This window comes from Haliotis rubra, unplaced genomic scaffold (assembly GCF_003918875.1).
Source record: "Haliotis rubra isolate DU_JTF1 unplaced genomic scaffold, ASM391887v1 Scf65, whole genome shotgun sequence".
Taxonomy (NCBI): domain Eukaryota; kingdom Metazoa; phylum Mollusca; class Gastropoda; order Lepetellida; family Haliotidae; genus Haliotis; species Haliotis rubra.
In genome coordinates, this window is record NW_025767357.1 from 1,504,092 (window position 1) to 1,527,098 (window position 23,007).

Consider the following 23,007-nt stretch of genomic DNA (forward strand, 5'->3'; position numbering starts at 1 on the left):
TATGAACATTATACTGTTTACAGCTGCTAGAAAGTACAGTTTATGATGAACTGCCTTATAAGAAACTGCCTTCGTGGTCCTGAACACTTGCTCCATATTTTAATTAAAATAAGTAGAATGAACTGTAGTTATGATGAACTAAAATTAGGGATTCCTTTGAGTTGGTTACTGGAGCATTGATAAGGAAGTAAGTAGGAGCTCTTCCCTGGACTGTCATCAACCTATTCACTCAGTGTGGATACCTTTTGAGGATTGTCCACATCTACAGATTTCTAGTTATTCATGGTTATGGTTTAATCTGAGCTGATTATGAGCGTTACACGTTTACTTTGCTATCATTTTCTAGTTTATACTTTACAGACACATGTATGGATGAGTTAAAGTAGGGGAAAGGCTGAACCAGTTTGTTGTGCAGAGTTACCTCCCTTAAGCATGCCAGAATCATGCTTTTGTGGTTTGAATCCTGGATTCCTATTGATTTTGTTCTTTGGTTTATCTGTACCAGTACTCACTGATGTGAGAGTAATGAATGTCTCAGTACATTGTACCACCCCAGGTTTCTTCTGACGCCAATCTGACACACTGTGACATAACTGAAGGATTGGTCAAAGAGGCTTTAAGCACTTGGCCTCAAATATTACATCTCCCTGGCCATTTTGAGACCACACAACATTATGATTTATGTTCCTAATTATAAATATTTAAGTGAAAATTGATTAAATCGAGCATGTCAAATGTCATACTTGATCTATTCCCTTTCAGAATGCAGACCTGTTTGAGATGTTGGAACGTCTGCAGGGCAAACGGATTGACGACCAGAGGTGTGATATGTCAGCGTTCTTCAAGGTAAAGTCTAGCGTTAGTTTGTAGCATTACATCACCGCTCACTCCTGCACCACTAACACATTCACATGCCTTATATAGTCAAACACACACTGATACTACATGTCTACCACTGTTTATACTAAGCTGAACTTTTACAGTTTAATGATGGGTCATTCAGCTTAAACTGAGCATATTTTCCTTTGGACTTAATATCATGAACAAGAAATATATTATTTGTAATGTTTGATTAATTTGTATTTTACTTTTAAGACCTTTTATATTTTAAGTTTTATTTTCAATGATATTTTCTTCACAAACAGTTTTTTTTTTCATATTCTCTAGACATTTTTGCAGACCATGATTGAGATAAGGATTAAATTTAACAGTTTTCCTTCTTTGAGTCAGTTTTTATGTTTGATGTTTTTAACAAATTTAATTGTTTAAGAAAATGACTGAATTTTTGGCAACATAAAACTGACTCACGGCTCATTGTCATATTATCAATGTGTCAAATTTTCACTCAAAATTGCAGCTGTGAATTTTTTTAAATATCTCAGATAATGTGGCGAGTTTGTAAGGGGGACGTTTTTCCTTTGAAGTTAAATTCATGTATTGGAATTTCATCCTAGGAGAGAAAACTGACTCCAGAACACTTGAAGTAATGTCAGAGAAAATTGATCTTGTGTGTCGAGTCTTCAAGTTCAATCAGTTTTTCTATGAATTATTAATAGGCTCTTTGTCTTTCAGCTGTAGAACTTTGAAATCATTGGCACAATTTCTTTGTCTGGAATTTCAGATTAGGATCTATTATCAACAGATTTAAAAATAACAAACATAATAATGGTTGATTTGGCCTTTTTATGTGTTATGATGAAAGGGGTCGATGCAATGAATGTCAAACTAAGTTGAGAATCTGATGCCTAAAGATGGTGTATCCATTTCAGTTCTCAGAATCCTGTATCAAAAACAGAACTGATTCAAAACCATTTTCAGATTAGGAAAAATCTGCTTTTTCATCAACATTTTATATTTCATTCAAGAATCTTCCGATTTTGCAGTTTGTCAGCATATTTCACATTTATCAAGTTGGAAAATTCTTGTAAAAGTCAGTATTTTAGGGATCTTAACCCCAATGGAAACACCTGTATTGGAACAGCCTGATGAATATGACTAAATGACATATGTTAAATGTGATTAATGTTCTATTTTATTTCTTATAGACAAGTATTCTTATCATATTATTGAGTAAGGATAAGGTATATGTATGGACAATTTCTTTATTGACAATAAGGAGTAGCATTTCGGTGTAGATTCAACACCAAGCAAGTGATCAGTAAATAGAGTTGATGAGTCAAGTAATGGAAACACAACCCACTCACTCACTCACTCACTCACTCACTCACTCACTCACTCACTCAAGGGTGAAAAGATCACAGAGAGTGAGATTACCTACAACAATACATTCATATTTGTTGATTTCTTCATGCATTTTCATTCCCAAGAATGTTCCAGCATTTTTAGTGTTGTAATGCTCTTGTAACTAACATAATTTAACCCCATGACACTGATCATCAGTGAACTCCCTAGGGAGGTGCCTACCACCCATCCCCCGTTGACTTATTTGTGTGTATACTATTAAAATGTATAGCTATAATACCCCAGTTATGATTTTACCTTTTGAATTTGTCCATGCTTAAATATTCCCATGTTTCCCATTTTTCCCAATTATTTTTTTACATACCTTTTGTAGTAGCCTCAGGTCAGGACCTGATTCAGCAGGTCTAAATTCATCTTCCTATAACTGGCTTACACAGCATTTTCCATGCCACTTACGAAGTCTCCTTGATACTTCATTCCAAGAGAGTGTGTTCATTAACCATCCTACACTGAAGGGGTGGTGGGGTAGCCCAGTGGTTAAAGTGTTTGCTCGTCATGCTGAAGTTCCGGGTTCGATTCCCCACATGGGTACAAAGTGTAAAGCCCATTTCTGGTGTCCCCACCATGATATTGCTGGAATATTGCTAAAATTGGCGTTGAACAGAACTCACTCACTCACTCACTCCTACACTGAATATGTGACTATATCATCATGAGTGGAATATTACGTTATTTTAAAGCTTATATTGCCATTTTCTACGGATTTAAAGGAATTAACACAAACATTTTGACAATTTAGATATTTTCGTCTGCTACAATTAAGAATTTATGAATGAGGAAACATGGATCCAAAATGGTTTCATTGAGAAATATATCCACTGAAATCGGAGACGATAACCCTAATTACACCTGTTCGTTTCCATAGAAACATCTCGCATGTTTAAATAATTAATATTTTCAGAGCTCACAATCTGCCTTTCTGTTTCACTGTCTTTCTACTAACATTTGAGAAATCTGTGCTGAAATAGCTACCTGGAGATGATCAGAGGAATGGCTATTTAGTCTGATGTTGACAGAGCACTTTTAGTGAATTGTGAAAGTCTGTTATTAACACTTTTGTACCCTTATAGGGTCCTGATTTTTTCGACACTCTCCTTAAATACCAAAGTCGGCGCTACGAAGATCAACGGTGCACGATGCCGCTACCAAAACCCATCCAGGTTGATGTGTTTGTTTTCACCTTGCGCAGCACCTATTGGGACTGGATTTCTGTTAGGTGTGTCAGTGGTGTCAGACAAGGAAGTGTTTTTATCCTGTGTGATTTACAAAAAACATTCCTTAAATTTTTAACCTTAGTACAAGCTTTTTAGAACATGTATTCAAATGTTGAGATATTTGGGTCACAAAAACAGAGATTTTTTAAATTAAAGAATAGTTTGAGATGAAACCATAAAAAAGTGAAGGATTTATTTAATTATGTTTGAAAATTTTCTGAATTTCTTATCTGTATTTTGAGATGATGGCAATAAATTTTACTTAGTTATGTGAGGGAAATGTAGTCAAGGTGACTGATATGACCACTTGAACACCTGGCAGGTAAATACAGCCCAAGGTCATCATGGTCTGCGCATGACTGTATCATTAACCTGCATGTGTGTTCATATCCTGTCATTGATAACTGTCTTTCCTTATTAACTTTCCTCTATGTATTATGTTATCGATATTTTGTGATATAGTTGTTTTTCAGTCTTTAAAGGTGGGCTTGTCATTTTCATCAGTTGTCGTTAGGCTGTAGCTAAGTTAAGATGGATACCTGAGTAGTGATTCCTGTCGCAACAAGGGTAGATAATCCTTCATCCTTATATGTGACTGAATGAGGATTGGATTGCCAGTCTGCGGGTGCAGAAATTGGATTGAGGAAATGTGGCCTGGCTGTTGTGTTGTAACTTCAAACTCCATCGAAAAGGTTAATACTACTATGGTTTACCATCACTGGTTATCCAAAATACAAACTGACGTGGTAGACATTAGAAGAAAAGATTGATTGGTTTATGTATTTAATTTTTGAAAGATGTATTCTTTTATTTTAATTTTTTCTAGTTTATATTTTGATGGTGATGCTTGTTAGATGTTTATGATGAACTCTTGCTTTGTCAATTTTCATTTCATTTTCACTTGAACTCTGCTGTTTTGTGCACAATGGTTGAGGTGCTAAAGCAGATGTAAAACAGTTGACAGGATGATCAGATTTATATGTCATCAGATCTTTGTTCAGTTTGTTTTGTTAAACTGTTGAGGTGTGTAACCTTTCCCCCAGCACATATGGTTATGTTAAACAATGAAGGGGAGGTAACTCTGTCTTTGTTCATGCCATGACAGTTTCAGTTTGGTGAAGAAAGCACATTGTTCTTGAGTATAGTTTCCTTGTTCTTTTAATTATTTTTGTTTGTGTATAGTAAACAGTTGCATATCAGTGTACTGTTTAATATGTATGTGGTCACCTGACATTGATGATAATTGTGAAAACATGTTTCTTAATTATTATGTTGCATTAGAAAGTTTCAAGTTTTAGATTTTGGAAAGTGATCATCTTAATGGTATTATACATGGGGCTTTTCTATCACGAGGTTATCACCTGTAGTTTTCTAAAGTTCTGGATTGATATGAGTTTAAATGAATTTTGTTTAATGAAAAAAAATACTGTTTGTATTTTTCTTATCCATTTAACTGATTCCTTTCTGAGGACATTTCTGTAGTAAAGGGTACTCAAAGATGTTAATGGTTACTGTGAAATATTCTTTCCAAACAAGTAGCTGTTTTCAAGTGGTATAATTAATTCCTACACTCACAGTCATTAGGGTATGGAATATTTACTTGACTTCTCAAATGTTGTCTTTGCAGTTCGAATAATAAGTCAGTGTTTTGCAAAACCAGTTGAAGTAGTTTTATGGGAAACTGCACTAACAAATGCACCAAAAGACATCATGCAACAAAAACATTCTCGAGGGAGGCAAATATTTATTCCACTTTGCGAACAAACACCTTATCAGTCTGAAGTCATTTGATGCAGAAATTATCAACTTTATTCCTCAGAAAGGTCAATGGAGATGTCAAGATGTTTACTAAACATTATTGTATTTATCGTCAGCATGTATCATGTTTGTGTGTGCCTTCTGTATTGTGATATGGTTTCTAATACAGCATGTTCTAACTTCCTGGGAAAACAGGCTGTCACTGTATGATTTTCTTCTGAGTAGGGACAGTTTACAAATGGCGTCTGCCTTGTCTGTGGTTGATTATCAGAACTCACAAGGCCAGTAGGAGCCTAGTAGCAGTGAAGGAATGTATTTCTTCGAAACAATCTTCAAAATAGGCCATGGATGATAAACAAGTTAAAAAGTCAGTAATTCATCTAAAATAATTCTGTATACATTTTATCTGTTTTTGTAAGATTTTTTCAGACTCTGAATATGGATTACGGAGACAAAAAGGGACCTACACACTCTAATAATATTATGTATAGGTGGTGATGTAATATTTACGGATTTACAGTTAGGTTTAACAAGAACTGGTCTAATTTTGTTGCTGTTATCAAGCTACAGAAAATGTTTATTTAGTCGACTTGATTAACAAGTAGGTTGAAGATAGTCATTTCAGATTCTATTTTCCAAAATGGAACTGATTGTAATCTGATAACATCATTTCCTTTGATATCAAGTTTTCCTCCTGAATTCAAATCGTGCCATATCTGACCTGAATGATCCTATAATCTATATTTATTCGACTTACTTGATGAATGTATGGCTACTTGTATAATATATATCTTAACACAACGGTAAAGATCTATTCTCACCGAAGTAATATTAATGTAAATCTATCTATGTGATTGATGAATCTCTTCCAATATCACATTAACGTTTATCAGATTAACCAATTTCAAGCAAACTACATGTATCAGGTTTCCTTGTTATTAGCGTTCTAAAAACAGTTTTGCTATTTCAGTCACTGAATGATATGATTTCAGTCTTATATCCTTATATCCTTATAAACTTTTAAAGGAAAATAAATGGATTAATTAATGATCACTTTAAAATGTCAGGGTGAAACTGACAAGTTTTGCAAACTGTCGATTTAAGGGAAAAATAAAGTTAAGGAAGTGTATTTTGTTTGCACTCAATGACCAAAATCAACGGAAGAATGTTAGGCTTGTTGCAGACGATGTTTACCTGCCAACTAACAGTGTATGTTGATATTTCAGGCCCCGCCTATTGCACCAGCAAAGGAGGAAAACGAGAGTATCAAACAGGTGGGTACAGTACGGGGCAAATGTAGGTGACATTAGGAAACGAGAAGAATATGAGGCATGTTGTCAGTCACAATGAGTACAGTTGAAAGGAGTTGTATGTTACAGTATGAACAAATGGAATCGTCAGTATGGAACAGTCGTGTAGTGCCTTGTCAACAAATGGAATCGACAGTACTGAACAGTTGTATGTTACATTGTCAACAAATGGAATCTACAGTACTGAACAGTTGTATGTTACATTGTCAACAAATGGAATCTACAGTACTGAACAGGTGTCTGTATGATTCATCGTCTTTTACAGAGATTTAATAAGATAATTGCAAGGGTTATGTTTATTAGTATGTTACAAATGTAAAAATTATGATTACCTTTTTGGTATCATGTGACCCCTTTTGGCGAATATGGGTTATCCAAAACAAGATATATACTTTAGCAAGCCTTAATATATGAATTTCCATTCTGTTATAAATATGACTTTCAATGTTAGTGGGAGATAACATGCCACCTTGTTCACTTCTCAGCTGCTGGCAAAACCAGGCCCCTACCCCATGGTGGTGCTGCCCCCTGATAGGGGTTACTGGTTGGAAGGGGAGGCAATCCAGTCCAACACTATGGACAGTAGCGGGAACCTCATCATCCCAGAGTGCAACCCAGAGCAATTCAGCCTTGACCTTGATGAAACTGCTCTAGTTTACAGGCACCAGTTCCTTGGGAAGGTAGGATTGAGTGCTATTAAAGGATTAAGTTTAAAGATCGTTTTGTGTTGATAATGAAAGTAATATGGCACTCTAATGTCGATGAGTATGAAAGATAATTCAACTCATAAAATGAAACACGTCAGCGATCATATTACAGATTGTTTTGTGGTCAGCCATGTGACATATATGATTACACATATGTTACCTGATTCATTTGAATGAGTTGTGTGTGATCAGAGACCACATGAAAGGATATGATATCTGTTATCTTGTGTGACAGTTGTCATTTGTCAGTCACATGACACTCACTCATGTAGTGTGAACAGTCGGCTGGGACGTGTCGAGAAGATGCCGTGACATCAATCAATGGGATATATAGTGGCGGTGATTTTACTGATGATGATGATGAAATAGATACTGATGTGATGGTAATAGTGTTGATGATGGTGATGAAGAAAATGGTGTAAAAAGGATGATGAAGATGAAGAAGACGATGACAGTGATGACAACATTGATGTTGATGATGGTGTCAATGATGACTGACTGACTGACTGAGTTTGGTTTTACGCCGCTTTTAGCAATATTCCAGCAACATCACGGCGGGGGACACCAGAAATGGGCTTCACACATTGTACCCATGTGGGGATTCGAACCCGGGTCTTCGGCGTGACGAGCCAACGCTTTAACCATGAGGCTACCCCACCGCCCTGTCAATGATGAAGACAAGGGTGGTGATGATGATGATGATAATGATGAAGAAAACAGTGACTACAACATAGATAATGATGATGCTGAAGAAAACAACAGTGATTACAACATTGATAATGATGACGATGATGATGATGACGGTGATGATGATCGTGAAAAGGATGTTGATGAAAATGACAGTGATGACAACATTGATGATAGTGATAATGATGGTGAAAAAGATGATGATGAATGATGATGATTAATAAGATGACAGTGATGACAACATTGATGTTGATGATGATGATCGTGAAAAGGATGTTGATGAAAATGACAGTGATGACAACATTGATGATAGTGATAATGATGGTGAAAAAGATGATGATGAATGATGATGATTAATAAGATGACAGTGATGACAACATTGATGTTGATGATGATGATGGTGATGACGATGATGATGATGACGGTGATGATGATCGTGAAAAGGATGTTGATGAAAATGACAGTGATGACAACATTGATGATAGTGATAATGATGGTGAAAAAGATGATGATGAATGATGATGATTAATAAGATGACAGTGATGACAACATTGATGTTGATGATGATGATGATGATCGTGGAAAGGATGTTGATGAAAATGACAGTGATGACAACATTGATGATAGTGATGATGATGGTGAAAAAGATGATGAATGATGATGATTAATAAGATGACAGTGATGACAACATTGATGTTGATGATGATGATGATGATGATGATGATGATGATGATGACGGTGGTGTATTGTTTCAGGAGCACTTCAACTACTACACAGTGGATGAGAATGTGGGTCCAATTGTCATGTCTATCAAGACAAGCCCAGAGACAGACAATGATATCAGAGTCATACTCAGGTGAGCATCGGTATCCTTTGGGTGATATATTAGAATGGTGAAGTAAGTATTCATCAGAAAAAAGCCATCCTTATCCAGTATGTTATTATCTTCATTAGTCCAGGGGTGGTGGGGTAGTCTAGTGGTTAAAGCGTTCATTCGTCACACTGAAGACCCAGGTTCGATTCCCCACATGTGTACAATGTGTGAAGCCCATTTCTGGTATCCCCGCCGTGATATTGCTGGAATATTGCTAAAAGCGGCGTAAAACTTAATTCACTCACTTACACACTCCAGGTGATGGGAGCAATATTTAGAACCTCCTGATGAAGTGTCACTATTTGCTGAGTGGTTTCCTCTCTATGTAGGTTTGTCAGTCCATGGGTGTTTCCAGCACCACACATGTGCTTGTAGGTTTTGTGAAAGTGGTAAACATCCCAAACGTGTAACTGCACAACATTAGTTAGGCATGTGGATGGCAGAGTAGACTACTGAATTAAGCGTTCACTCGTCCCCAGGATTCAATTTAAGGCCAGGGTTTGATTCCCAACAAGAATATAATGCTTGTAGATCGTTTCTTCCTCATCTGTCTCCATGGTATTGGTGATATTGGTGGGATATTGCTGAAAGCAGCATAAAGCCATATTCACACCCTTGTTTTAACTGTTCTCATGTAATGGTTGTCTGTTGTGTTTTAGAACGCGGTTCAGTACTAAACATGAAGTGGTTCCATCCAGTAAGCTTGAAAATCCCAATCCAGCCAAACTAGCTAAGGTGAGTTCCATTTTGACCTTAGATTTGTTAGTAAAATTCAACATTTTCTATTTAGAGAATTGTTATGTTTTAGTCTGTTACCCCCAAAAGCTCCCATTTCAATGGTTGTAATACATTTTGGCCAAGATGCAGGAAAGACACATTGTTGTCCATGTAGTAATCACAGCTAATGGAATATGTTTTGTATGTAATGTTGAAAATGTATATGCTTTATGACATGTTGCAAACAGGGTGAATATTATCTTATAATATTTTTTTATACACAGTGCTTATGTGAAGACATCACAACAGATAGGTTTCAACCCGTGTTATCCTTAAAGGTAAGAAATGAATGTACACGGAAAGAGGCCCTTGGTCTCATCTTGCTAGTGCAAAGCTCATTTCTGACTAGTGATTTCTGTAGAATAACTGGATTTGGGGAGAAAATAAATAGTCCCTCAAAGGCTGGTGTGTATAAGAGGCTGGCTTGTATAAGAGGCCAGTGTGTATAAGAGGCCGGTGTGTATAAGAGGCCGGTGTGTATAAGAGGCTGGTGTGTATAAGAGGCTGGTGTGTATAAGAGGCCAGTGTGTATAAGAGGCCGGTGTGTATAAGAGGCCGGTGTGTATAAGAGGCTGGTGTGTATAAGAGGCCGGTGTGTATAAGAGGCCGGTGTGTATAAGAGGCCGGTGTGTATAAGAGGCCAGTGTGTATAAGAGGCCAGTGTGTATAAGAGGCCAGTGTGTATAAGAGGCTGGTGTGTATAAGAGGCCGGTGTGTATAAGAGGCCGGTGTGTATAAGAGGCCGGTGTGTATAAGAGGCTGGTGTGTATAAGAGGTCAGTATGTATAAGAGGCTGGTATGTATAAGAGGCTGGTGTGTATAAGAGGCTGGTGTGTATAAGAGGCAGTGTGTATAAGAGGCTGGTGTGTATAAGAGGCCGGTATGTATAAGAGGCTGGTGTGTATAAGAGGTCAGTGTGTATAAGAGGTCAGCATGTAGTGGAGGAAATACAGTGATTTTGATTGTTGTTTGTTGTCCAAGTGTTGGTGAGTTGGAGGCAGCCTGTACTGACTCTTGGCGTTGTGTTTCCAGGGTTCCGATCTAGTAGTGTCTTACGATGAACATGTCCTTACAAGTACCTTCAAGTTTGGTATCATATACCAGAAGTTTGGGCAGGTAAGTCAGTCAGATGTACATAATATCACCTCCCACCAGCCAAAAATATGGCGGTACAATACCAAAAGGGAGTTGAAAACCAGAACTAAGTCATGTGATATATAGAACAATTAATAAGAACTAAAGAATGGGATCTTGTCCTGAAAGACGCTGGCATTGTTATTATTACCACGGTGGCATTTTGCTGGGCAGAAATCTGTTCTGAAAAAACACAGAGTGGCATTATAACCAGGGAGAATATTTGTCAGTTTTTGAGACAACCACAATGAATAAGCTTTGAGCATGCTTCTAATGGCAATATACAGTATTAACACAGAAAAACTTAATGATCCTTAGGAATGACAAGTTTTTAAGTATGATAACTTCTTTATTGTATAATATCTTCCATCAATAAGACAAGTATAGGGATGGCAACTTCTTGTTTATTGTATATCACAACGTTTCTGGGCTACTTCTTACTTCTTACAAGAAGTAGCCCAGAAACGCTGTGATATACAATAAACAAGAAGTTGCCATCCATATACTCGTCTTATATATTAACCAACTTCTAAATGCCTCTCAAGAATCTCATCATCCATAAAGACTTGTCATTCCTATTACTTGCAACTTCTAGAAATCCTCCCAAACATTTTGATGATCCTAATGTTTAGAGAAGGATGGAAGCTGTCAGGTGTATGTCACATGATTGAATATTGATGTCCAACTGATTGCAGACTTTCGAGGAAGACCTGTTTGGCAATGTGACACACAGTCCTGCTATGGAGGAATTCCTTCAGCTTATTGGGGACAAGGTGCAGCTGAAGGACTTCAAGTGGTGAGTGACAGTCTAAATTCAACTGAAAGCTGACAACAGTCTAACCTCTGAGATTGTTTTCTGAATTTTTTAATCGGAATTGATGTTAAGATGTTGATGATATTTAGTTTGTGATGATTATATTTGCAGCTTCCGTGGTGGCCTGGACACACTACACGACCAGACGGGTCTGGAGTCTGTCTTTACACACTACCGGGATAGTGAAATCATGTTTCATGTCTCTACCATGCTTCCTCACACGGATGGGGACCCACAACAGGTAGGATTTGTTTTTGTTTCTGAACTCAAAGCTACAACATTTTGGACTTGTTTGTTTCTGAACTCACAGCTTCAACAGCGAGGACTTGTTTGTTTCTGAACTCACAGCTACAACAGCTAGGACTTGTTTGTTTCTGAACTCACAGCTATAACAGTCACGACTTGTTTGTTTCTGAACTCACAGCTTCAACAGCGAGAACTTGTTTGTTTCTGAACTCACAGCTACAACAGCTAGGACTTGTTTGTTTCTGTACTCACAGCTTTGAGCTCACTTTCTGTTCTTATTATTGCTACAACAGTCAGAACTTGTTTGTTTCTGACCTCACAGCTACAACAGTCAGGACTTGTTTGTTTCTGAACTCACAGCTACAACAGTCAGGACTTGTTTGTTTCTGAACTCACAGCTACAACAGCTAGGACTTGTTTGTTTCTGTACTCACAGCTTGGAGCTCACTTTCTGTTCTTATCATTGCTACAACAGTCAGAACTTGTTTGTTTCTGACCTCACAGCTACAACAGTCAGGACTTGTTTGTTTCTGAACTCACAGCTACAACAGTCAGGACTTGTTTGTTTCTGAAGTCACAGCTACAACAGTCAGGACTTGTTTGTTTCTGAACTCACAGCTACAACAGCTAGGACTTGTTTGTTTCTGTACTCACAGCTTGGAGCTCACTTTCTGTTCTTATTATTGTTACAACAGTCAGAACTTGTTTGTTTCTGACCTCACAGCTACAACAGTCAGGACTTGTTTGTTTCTGAACTCACAGCTACAACAGTCAGGACTTGTTTGTTTCTGAACTCACAGCTTCAACAGCTAGGACTTGAATGTTTCTGAACTCACAGCTACAACAGCTAGGACTTGTTTGTTTCTGTACTCACAGCTTGGAGCTCACTTTCTGTTCTTATCATTGCTACAACAGGCAGGGCTTGTTTGCTTCTGTGCTTACCATTGCCACAACATATAGGACTTGTTTTTTCTGTTCTTATCATTGTTACAATATTCACATTCTTTCTGTTCATGAATTTCGCTCTTTGGTTTCCAGTTACAGCGTAAAAGACACATAGGGAACGACATCGTAGCCATCATCTTCCAGGAGGAGAATACACCGTTCATTCCGAACATGATCGCCTCCCACTTCCTCCATTCCTACATTGTAGTGCAGCCCATCAACCCCAACACTGACCACACAGCATACAAGGTAACACTCCCATCACTTTGGTCTTCAGTCAAAGGGAGATAACTCTATATTTTCAACACCGGCAGATATGGAAGGTTGTCATAATCTGAGGTCACATAAATTATCTCCTGTAGTGAATAATATCTCTTTGAATATGTATAATTTTTATAGTAATAAACAAACCCAGTTAAATTGAAAAGGAATCCCATGGAGACCAGAGATTCCTGAACCTGAGGGAATCTTCACTTGCTTCATTTAGGTGAAACTAATGTGGTTCAGGGACTGTGAGAAAAACTAAGCATTAATCACAAACACACACCTGCACACTAATCATGTGTTTGAATGGTAGCAGAATATGATTCAATCCTTGTGTCTTCTTCGACAGGTGTGTATTACATCCAGGAAAGATGTGCCAAAGTTTAGCCCAGCTCTCCAGAAACCTGCAGTATTTAAAAAGGTGAGAAATGCATTTCTTAATCCTACTGTGGGTTCAAGTCCGAGATTCACCCTGATTCTGATTCGAAATGTCCATTGATGTCACAAAAATATTAAATGTCTAACACCTGCACCGCCTTAGGCATTTCTACCCCATATCACACTATGTATATCTATATGTTATAAATGAAATACTTTCAAAGTGGCACTATTAGATATCTAAATCACTGTTTCATTCCTTCCTCTTAGCATGAGACATTATTTGAAAATCATCTTAGTTATAAGTGTCAATTACAAAATGTTGTGCCATATTTTGTCAAATAAATACATTAGTTATGACTTTCAGCATTGTTTAAATTTTACAATTCCAGGGACCAGAATTCCGTGAATTCCTCCTGACGAAGCTGATCAATGCAGAACTTGCTTGCTACAAGTCTGAACAGTTTGCTAAACTTGGGGTATGTTATAAATATTTGTCTGACGTATATTTTTCAATATAATTTCCTAAGGCCAGACCAATTTTATTTCTTGTTTTACGGATTTTTGTCCTCAGAAAACCTAAAGGCAAGAGAGAACAAAAATAAAAATAAGATCACCAGTCAAAGTAATATTCCTTCTAAATACTCAAAGTATTTTACTTTTGGCAATTTATGAAGTGTATATGGGGCAAGAAACAATCTAAAAACAAAATTTCTCGTATGTTTACATTTCTTGCCAATAAAAACATAGGATTTTATTTTTTTCTTATTCTTGAAAAAATATGACAGGTGGATACATAAAACAAGAAATCAAATTGGTCTGGCCTAATGTTTGGTTGTAAGGTTTTATTGACAACAAAATAGATCATATGCTTGTTCTCAGAGTAGATTACTGAGCATTAGGTTGTGGCCTGTTTAGAGAGTGTTGTTGTAGCCCATTTGTGTTGATCATTCCTGATGACATTAACCATTGGTTTCCCTGAACCTTTTGAGGATACAATTGATCGTTGGTTGAAAGAAGTGACTTAATGGATGGGGTAGCCACACCTGTTGACTTTGTTGAAGACGTGTCAATCACTGGATTGTCTGGTCCAGACTCGATCAATTGCAAATTGCTGTGATATTAACCATTAGTTTCTCTGGCAACCTTATGAGGATTCTTGGTTAGAATCAGTCACTATCAAACGGTGTTGGTTATAGGAAGTGGAAGTGGATGGGGTAGCCAAACTTGTTGACCTGGCTGAAGGCATGTCACGTTCCTGAATACATGGACCCTTGTGCATAACATCAATCACTGGATTGTCTGGTCTAGACTCGATCATTTACAATTGGCTATGATAAGCTGGGATATAGCTGTATTGCATAAATAACAGACAAGCACTTAGTGACATACAAGAACTGTAAATCAGCATTCTTTAATTGAAATGTTTGTGTTTTCAGGAGAGGACACGAACGTCTCTTCTCGACTCCTTACAGCAGGACCTTCACAAGAAAAATATTGAATTATTCGGTTTCTCCCTCCTTCCTGGCTCCAAACAGGAAGGAAGTCGTCTGTTTGACTCAGTCAAACGAGCATTCAGTGGGAAGGGACGGAGCCAGTCCTTTGAATCAAATTTACCGGTTGGCAGTCGTAAGAGCAATGGCATTCCTACATCACTTCCAACAGTCGGAGAAGATGAGAAGAATTCACCATCACCGGTAAGGAACAGAAGTGTTTCATAGTGAACCCTCTTAAGAAGGGTCCAGATAGGCCAGTGGGGTTAAGGGATAATTCTCTCTGCAGAGTTGTAGACCTTAGCCATGCAGGATTCAATGATTATGTGTTTAAATCCCAGACTTGCCCAGATAATGATCCTCAAACTGCGACTACTTTAAGCCTGCATGTGGGTTTCACTTGTGTAGTTCTGAGTTAACATACTCTTGTAAAGCTAAAAGTATGTTCAAGGTGGCTTTGAAATTAATTGATTCCTATCTGGGATTCAAACTCAGGCTCCTATTTGCCAGCACACAAAGTCAGCTCTAACCCACACCACGACTTCCACAAAAAGTACTAGAATCAGTACTCTGCTGAGAAAGTGTAATCCCAAATATAATAGGTGTTACATTGTGTATCAAAAATTGGTTCAGTACAGTAAAGAATTAAATTTTAAATGTGGGAAAACTGAATTCATCATTTTGTTATGCTCAGTGTTTATTTTTATACCTGCAGGTGAAGAAGTCTCCCTCCACTCCTCGTAGTCTAGTCCGACAGTTCTCAAGTAGTCTTGAGAAGAAATCCAAAGATAAAGGGTAGGTCCTGACATGTTGTCTTAGTGCCTGGAGAACTTCAATCACATGTAAATTAAATCTAAAAACTGATTTAATTGGTCTTGTAAGTCTGCCAAGGCATTAGTTCAAAAAGATCTCTTTGATGTGAGGGGAGATGGGATAAAACCCAACTCACTCACTCACTCTGAGGCTGCGTAGACCTGCAGTCCCCCACTGTTTGTATTGAGAGAGTACTGTACTGACCAGGGCTTCTGTGACTGGTTCACTTGTTCCAGAGACAGTTATTGATTAGCTGCTGCGATATTTCTGGAATATTGCTGATACAACTACTACAGATAATTACCTGAGACTAAATGCCACCTTTGTTTTGCAGCCAATATGATTTTGCTTGGTATTTTTTGTGCTTGAGTGAATGTTGTGTTGCTTGAAAGAATGTTTCAGTGCTTTATTGAATGTAAATGTCTTGTATTGACGTGACCATACTTCATGTGACAACAACTGAGAATCAGTATCACTGCTTGATTCACTATGCTTGAGAGTTCTTACCATGCTTGAGATTTGTTACCATGCTTGAAAGTGTGTTACCCTGCTTGAAAAAATGTAATATGCTTCAAAGTTTTTTCCATGCCTGAAAGTGTGTCACCATGCTTGAAAGTGTTTCTCATGCTTGAAAGTGTTTTAATGCCTGAAAGTGAGCTACTGTTCTTGAAAGTGTTTTAATGCCCGAAAGTGTGCTACTGTTCTTGAAAGTGTTTTAATGCCCGAAAGTGTGTTACCATTCTTGAAAGTTGATACCTTGCCTGAGAGTGTGCTAATGTGTGGCATGTATTCCAGGTCTCGTCAGGACAGTCAGGGGTCTGTCAGCATGTCATCCTACATCACTTGCAGTCCCCCTCCTTCCCCCCAGTCTAGTCCCAGCAGCATCTCATCAGCAACAAGGTGGGTATAACATGTCATATAGCCCCCAGTCTAGTCCCAGCAGCATCTCATCACACAACAAGGTGGGTATAACATGTCATATAGCCCCCAGTCTAGTCCCAGCAGCATCTCATCACACAACAAGGTGGGTATAACATGTCATATAGCCCCCAGTCTAGCACCAGCAGCATCTCATCAGCAACAAGGTGGGTATAACATGCCATATAGCCCCCATCAGTCTAGCACCAGCAGCATCTCATCATCACACAACAAGGTGGGTATAACATGCCATATAGCCCCCAGTCTAGTCCCAGCAGCATCTCATCACACAACAAGGTGGGTATAACATGTCATATAGCCCCCAGTCTAGCCCCAGCAGCATCTCATCACACAACAAGGTGGGTATAACATGTCCATATAGCCCCCAGTCTAGTCCCAGCAGCATCTCATCAGCAACAAGGTGGGTATAACATGTCATATAGCCCCCAGTCTAGTCCCAGCAGCATCTCATCACACAACAAGGTGGGTATAACATGTCATATAGCCCCCAGTCTAGTCCCAGCAGCATCTCATCACACAAGGTGGGTATAACATGTCATATAGCCCCCAGTCTAGTCCCAGCAGCATCTCATCACACAAGGTGGGTATAACATGTCATATAGCCCCCAGTCTAGTCCCAGCAGCATCTCATCAGCAACAAGGTGGGTATAACATGTCATATAGCCTCCAGTCTAGTCCCAGCAGCATCTCATCACACAAGGTGGGTATAACATGTCATATAGCCCCCAGTCTAGTCCCAGCAGCATCTCATCAGCAACAAGGTGGGTATAACATGTCATATAGCCCCCAGTCTAGTCCCAGCAGCATCTCATCAGCAACAAGGTGGGTATAACATGCCATACAGCCTCCAGTCTAGTCCCAGCAGCATCTCATCACAGCAACAAGGTGGGTATAACATGTCATATAGCCCCCAGTCTAGTCCCAGCAGCATCTCATCAGCAACAAGGTGGGTATAACATGTCATATAGCCCCCAGTCTAGTCCCAGCAGCATCTCATCACACAAGGTGGGTATAACATGCCATATAGCCCCCAGTCTAGTCCCAGCAGCATCTCATCACACAAGGTGGGTATAACATGTCATATAGCCCCCAGTCTAGTCCCAGCAGCATCTCATCAGCAACAAGGTGGGTATAACATGTCATATAGCCCCCAGTCTAGTCACAGCAGCATCTCGTCAGCAACAAGGTGGGTATAACATGCCATACAGCCCCCAGTCTAGCCCCAGCAGCATCTCCATCAAGGTGGGTATAACATGCCATATATCCCCCCAGTTTAGTTCCAGCAGTATCTCCTCAGCAACAAGGTGGGTATAACACATCATATAGCCTCACCAGTCTAGTCCCAGCAGCATCTCATGAGCAACAAGATGGGTTTAATATCACATCCTTCCTTTCCCAACCAAAACCTTTCTTGGCCAATTGGTTTTCTGTGTCCACTTGCCTTGCACTGGTCTCTGTTTCATTCGTTTGTGTTACATGTGCTAAAACTGCATGGTAAACCAAAGCTGTGATATTTTATTTGACCGTAGCATCTTCAATGTGTTCAGTATCAGTTGTAAAATTATGGTGAAGGATGCGATTATTTTTCATTCTGTATTCGTTTATCTTCAGAATCAACCACAATAGTGTTCAGTTGTCTCCCTCCAACTCTGAGAGTAGCTTCAACAGCATAGACGACTTCACGCCAACACACAACAACCACGACCATGAAGACTCTGACACAGGCATGGTACGTGTCAAAGCCACAAGGGGGCGCTCCTTAGAAGGAAAAGCATTTCAGGACTTTACACAGAAAGCAGAAGTTTCAATACTATACGAAAATATATCATTCAGAAATCCATCAAATTGCGTATTTGGGGAAATAAATCAGAACCTTCAGTTTGTAGACAGATCTGATGTTCATGGTTCTCTGGACTTAAAACTCTTTAAAATTTTGATTTGGGTCATACAGTCATGGATAAAGATCATTTTATTGAAAAAGAAACTTGCTTTCTGAGGATAGGTAGCTGAAATAGCTTGTCCATCTATATCACAATGTCTTCCTTTGTCTTGTGAGTGTGGTGATCAGCTGTTGTCATGGCACCTGGTTCTCAACTCGCGGGGTGATCTCTCAAGGAGCTTCTTCAGCAAACTGTTATTCTTTCTGCCATATTCTTGCACTGCAGTGAAGTCAACACAGGACAACAGGAGAACTGATTTGCATGAATGCATGGAGTCACACATAATATATTTTTGAATCAGTACTTATGAAAAGAAAATACTTTTGAGAATTTAACCACTCTAAAAGGTTTATGTGTTAACGAAAAATCATCATGATTTCAGTTGTTTTCTGAAAATTGTTGCATTACCTGTAGCCATGGCGACATCATTTTCTGAACATTGTTTAATTAACTGTAACCATGGTAACATGATCCCAAGTTGTATTTTTTCTCCTTTCTGTTAATACCCTGGACCTTGTCACAACCATAACTTCATTTTGAACAAGATTAAAAAGGCCAGGTGCTAAAGATAGCCATCCAATCACATTACTTTCATGAGCAAGAGATATCCTGTGCTAAATTACTCATCAGAGCACAAAGGTATGGTGTTTTGTCACAACAGAATGGAGATATGATACACTGGATATCGAAAGACACTGTGTGTGTTATGTCTGTCTGTGACCTCACACTCTTCCCTTCCATCCATTGCCAGTGTCTGAACCTACACTCAATGCAACCAGCAATATTTGGGCTGGAAGGGTCACACTGGGTGCTACAGAAAGGAACCTTTGTGTATACACCTTTTTTAATGCCATTCAGTGGCAAGTTAGATGCATTTCTTAGTTATGATTTCAGCCCAGAGTACATTTCTGTAGTGCAGTATATGATAATGATTCCTAATGTTTCTTTCTGCAGTAGTTCAGTCTAATCCCCATTTAAGCATAGCCAGAATACCAGTTGCATTGGTCTCCCAGTGTCCTCCCTCCTCTCCCTCCTCTAGCTCCCTGATCATTTCTCCTTCCTTCATCTGCTGGGTTTGATGCCAAAAGTTGTGTTGGATCCTATGAATGTATCATTACAATTGTCTCTCCCAAGTCCAAACCTATATTTTCCACATTGTGCAACCCTCTTATATCACAGCCTTCTATGTAATATCACCCCTTCATCTGGCATCCATTGTGATGTGGAGAAACCTGATTGGTCCAGCAAATGTCATAATCTGTGGCCATCTAACCAGTATTTCACACTTGTCATCAGAGCACGTGGAAGAGGATTGAGTGGCTTGTTGATGGGTCTCGTCCGCCCCAGGGTTAATTCTCATGCTCTCAGACTCCAGTTTGCCTGGCACATATGACAGCCCTGATGAAACACTGACAGCATCACCAAACATTATCCACTCGTTCTCTGTTCCCCAACTTCCTAAGATGGGTACAATAACCAATCCCCTGTGTTGTGTGCTACGCTGTCATGAAACCATGATCCGTTACTGGCATTGCTCCTTTGTTCTGTATCTTCTAACTGTCCTTCATTTCTGAATTTGGGGAACAGTCGCCTGGAGGAAAAGTGCCAGTGAACAGAATTCTTGACCTTTAATATGTGCCAGATATGATTTTTAGCCCCAGGATCACCTAATTATGACCCTTGGTACTTGGTTACACCCATAGTCCTAAGCTGTTAACTAGTGTTTCCTTTCTCTTTCAACAAGCTGACAAACCCAATCTTTTTGTCAACATCCAAATAACAAGATTTTTAGTCCCTGGATCACCAAATATGATCCTAGGTACACCCATGGTTCCAAGTCGTAAACCAGTGCTTCTTTTCTCACTCAACAAGCTGACAAACCCAATCTTTTTGCTTCCCTTTTTCCAAACTTCCCAAACTATGTGGTGCACCCTTACTGTTGTGCTATCCCACGCTGCCTTGCTGGTAGAGTTTCCTCTCCTCTGTTTCAGGAGAGTATGTCATCAGCCGGTACCCCCAGCAACAATATCCGTGCATCCCTCTCCAATAGCTTCAGTGAAGATGGTGGCTGTGTGTTTTCATTGGATGGTGAAAGTGAGGCTTTGGCATTTCTATGTGCTTTTTTTCTTGAATGTTTTGGTGATGTCTCAAAACAAGTGGGTTATATGTTCACCTAATTTTGAGTGACCTTTCTGTGCACACTATTTTTGTTGAAGAATTTCACATTTTTAGCACTGACACTTCACGCCTTAATTATGTATTTATAAATTATTGATTTATTCCATAGTAATATTATGTTACAGATGTTAAAATATTTCTGCTTTAAATTTCACAAGGTTCAGGCCCTGTGAAGATTTGCCTTCAGCAACCCATGTTTGTTGAAAGAGACAAATAATGGGGTCAAGTTCACTGACTTTATTGACAAGTGTCATCATATCAGAACTGTACTTCATGCATATGGTATTAATCATTGCATTGTCTGGAGTGAGTGAGTGAGTGAGTTTAGTTTTACGCGGCAGTCAGCAATATTCCAGCTATAAGGCAGCGGTCTGTAAATAATCGAGCAATATTCCAGCTATAAGGCAGCGGTCTGTAAATAATCGAGTCTGGACCAGACAATCTAGTGATCAACATCATGAGCATCAATCTATGCAGTTGGGATATGATGCCATGTGTCAGCGAGCTTGACCACCCGATCCCGTTAGTCGCCTCTTACGACAAGCATGGGTTACTGAAGATCAATTCTAACCCGGATCTTCATGGGTCTTAGATTGTCATGAATAGTACCACAATCTTACATTATCAGGTCATTAAGTACATATAAGGTAAATAAGATAAGATAACAATATATGGATGAACAACGTCTATATCACAGTGGTGAAGGTTCCAGCACCATTAGCAAACAAGTGATGTCATCCCTGTGGGAACATACTCTGACTTTAATAAAGAAGTTTTTCATCCTTATATTGTTATCCTTCCAGAACCGTGAAGATCCGGGTTAGAATTGATCTTCAGTAACCCATGCTTGTCGTAAGAGGCGACTAACAGGATCGGGTGGTCAGACTCGCTGACTTGGTTGACACATGTCATCGTATACTAATTGCGTAGATCGATGCTCATGCTGTTGATCACTGGATTTTCTGGTTCAGACTTCGATTATTTACAGACTGCCGGCATATAGCTGGAATATTGCTGAGTGCCGCGTAAAACTTAACTCACTCACTCATTCACTTAGTGTTCCAACTTCCAAATGCCTCTCAAAGAACTTATCCCAAACAAAATGCAGATTTCATTCTTATAACATCCTGGTAGAAAATGATGCTAGAAATATTTAGGTTTAAATATGACTTCTTGTGCTGACTGGTTCCTGATTTGTCCACTAGGTGATGCTGTTACCCGGCAAGCCGACCTGTTGAAGGCAGAGGTACATAAACTACGATGTGAGAAGTTAGAACTGCTCAGACAAAATGTGGTACGTATTGACTAAACATTGTTTAGGTATCAGCTGTTAGACAATTTGTGGGTATCGACTGTCAAACAATTTGTAGGTATCGACTGTCAAACAAATTGTAGGTATCGACTGTCAAACAAATTGTAGGTATCGACTGTCAAACAAATTGTAGATATCGACTGTCAAACAAATTGTAGGTATCGACTGTCAAACAAATTGTAGGTATCCACTGTCAAACAAATTGTAGGTATCGACTGTCAAACAAATTGTAGGTATCCACTGTCAAACAAATTGTAGGTATCGACTGTCAAACAAATTGTAGGTATCGACTGTCAAACAAATTGTAGGTATCGACTGTCAAACAAATTGTAGGTATCCACTGTCAAACAAATTGTAGGTATCGACTGTCAAACAAATTGTAGGTATCCACTGTCAAACAAATTGTAGATATCAATTGTCAAACAAATTGTAGGTATCCACTGTCAAACAAATTGTAGGTATCCACTGTCAAACAAATTGTAGGTATCCACTGTCAAACAAATTGTAGGTATCCACTGTCAAACAAATTGTAGATATCAATTGTCAAACAAATTGTAGGTATCCACTGTCAAACAAATTGTAGGTATCCACTGTCAAACAAATTGTAGGTATCCACTGTCAAACAAATTGTAGGTATCCACTGTCAAACAAATTGTAGGTATCCACTGTCAAACAAATTGTAGGTATCGACTGTCAAACAAATTGTAGGTAGGTATCGTAGATATCTTGTCAAACAAATTGTAGGACTATCCACTGTCAAACAAATTGTAGATATCAATTGTCAAACAAATTGTAGATATTGACTGTCAAACAAATTGTAGATATCGACTGTCAAACAAATTGTAGATATCAATTGTCAAACAAATTGTAGGTATCGACTGTCAAACAAATTGTAGATATCGTCAAACAAATTGTAGATATCGACTGTCAAACAAATTGTAGATATTGACTATCGACTGTCA

General features: G+C 38.7%; 1 protein-coding gene across 12 annotated transcripts in view; it reads left to right on the forward strand.

Moving 5' to 3' along the window:
• LOC124257162 (rap1 GTPase-activating protein 1-like) overlaps window positions 1-23,007 on the forward strand; it is a 321,814-nt gene that overhangs the window by 292,696 nt on the left and 6,111 nt on the right. For 10 of the 12 annotated variants that reach the window (XM_046691168.1, XM_046691167.1, XM_046691171.1 and 7 more), the window contains 19 exons: window positions 763-846; window positions 3,333-3,422; window positions 6,461-6,508; window positions 7,030-7,224; window positions 8,694-8,794; window positions 9,472-9,547; window positions 9,814-9,867; window positions 10,622-10,705; window positions 11,419-11,519; window positions 11,649-11,778; window positions 12,822-12,977; window positions 13,342-13,413; window positions 13,763-13,849; window positions 14,810-15,067; window positions 15,579-15,658; window positions 16,472-16,576; window positions 18,227-18,344; window positions 20,547-20,649; window positions 21,939-22,027. In XM_046691168.1, the coding sequence (XP_046547124.1) occupies window positions 763-846; window positions 3,333-3,422; window positions 6,461-6,508; window positions 7,030-7,224; window positions 8,694-8,794; window positions 9,472-9,547; window positions 9,814-9,867; window positions 10,622-10,705; window positions 11,419-11,519; window positions 11,649-11,778; window positions 12,822-12,977; window positions 13,342-13,413; window positions 13,763-13,849; window positions 14,810-15,067; window positions 15,579-15,658; window positions 16,472-16,576; window positions 18,227-18,344; window positions 20,547-20,649; window positions 21,939-22,027 (2,031 nt within the window). The remainder of the gene's footprint in view (window positions 1-762; window positions 847-3,332; window positions 3,423-6,460; window positions 6,509-7,029; window positions 7,225-8,693; window positions 8,795-9,471; window positions 9,548-9,813; window positions 9,868-10,621; window positions 10,706-11,418; window positions 11,520-11,648; window positions 11,779-12,821; window positions 12,978-13,341; window positions 13,414-13,762; window positions 13,850-14,809; window positions 15,068-15,578; window positions 15,659-16,471; window positions 16,577-18,226; window positions 18,345-20,546; window positions 20,650-21,938; window positions 22,028-23,007) is intronic. The other 2 variants (XR_006893194.1, XM_046691169.1) reach the window with 2 other exon arrangements.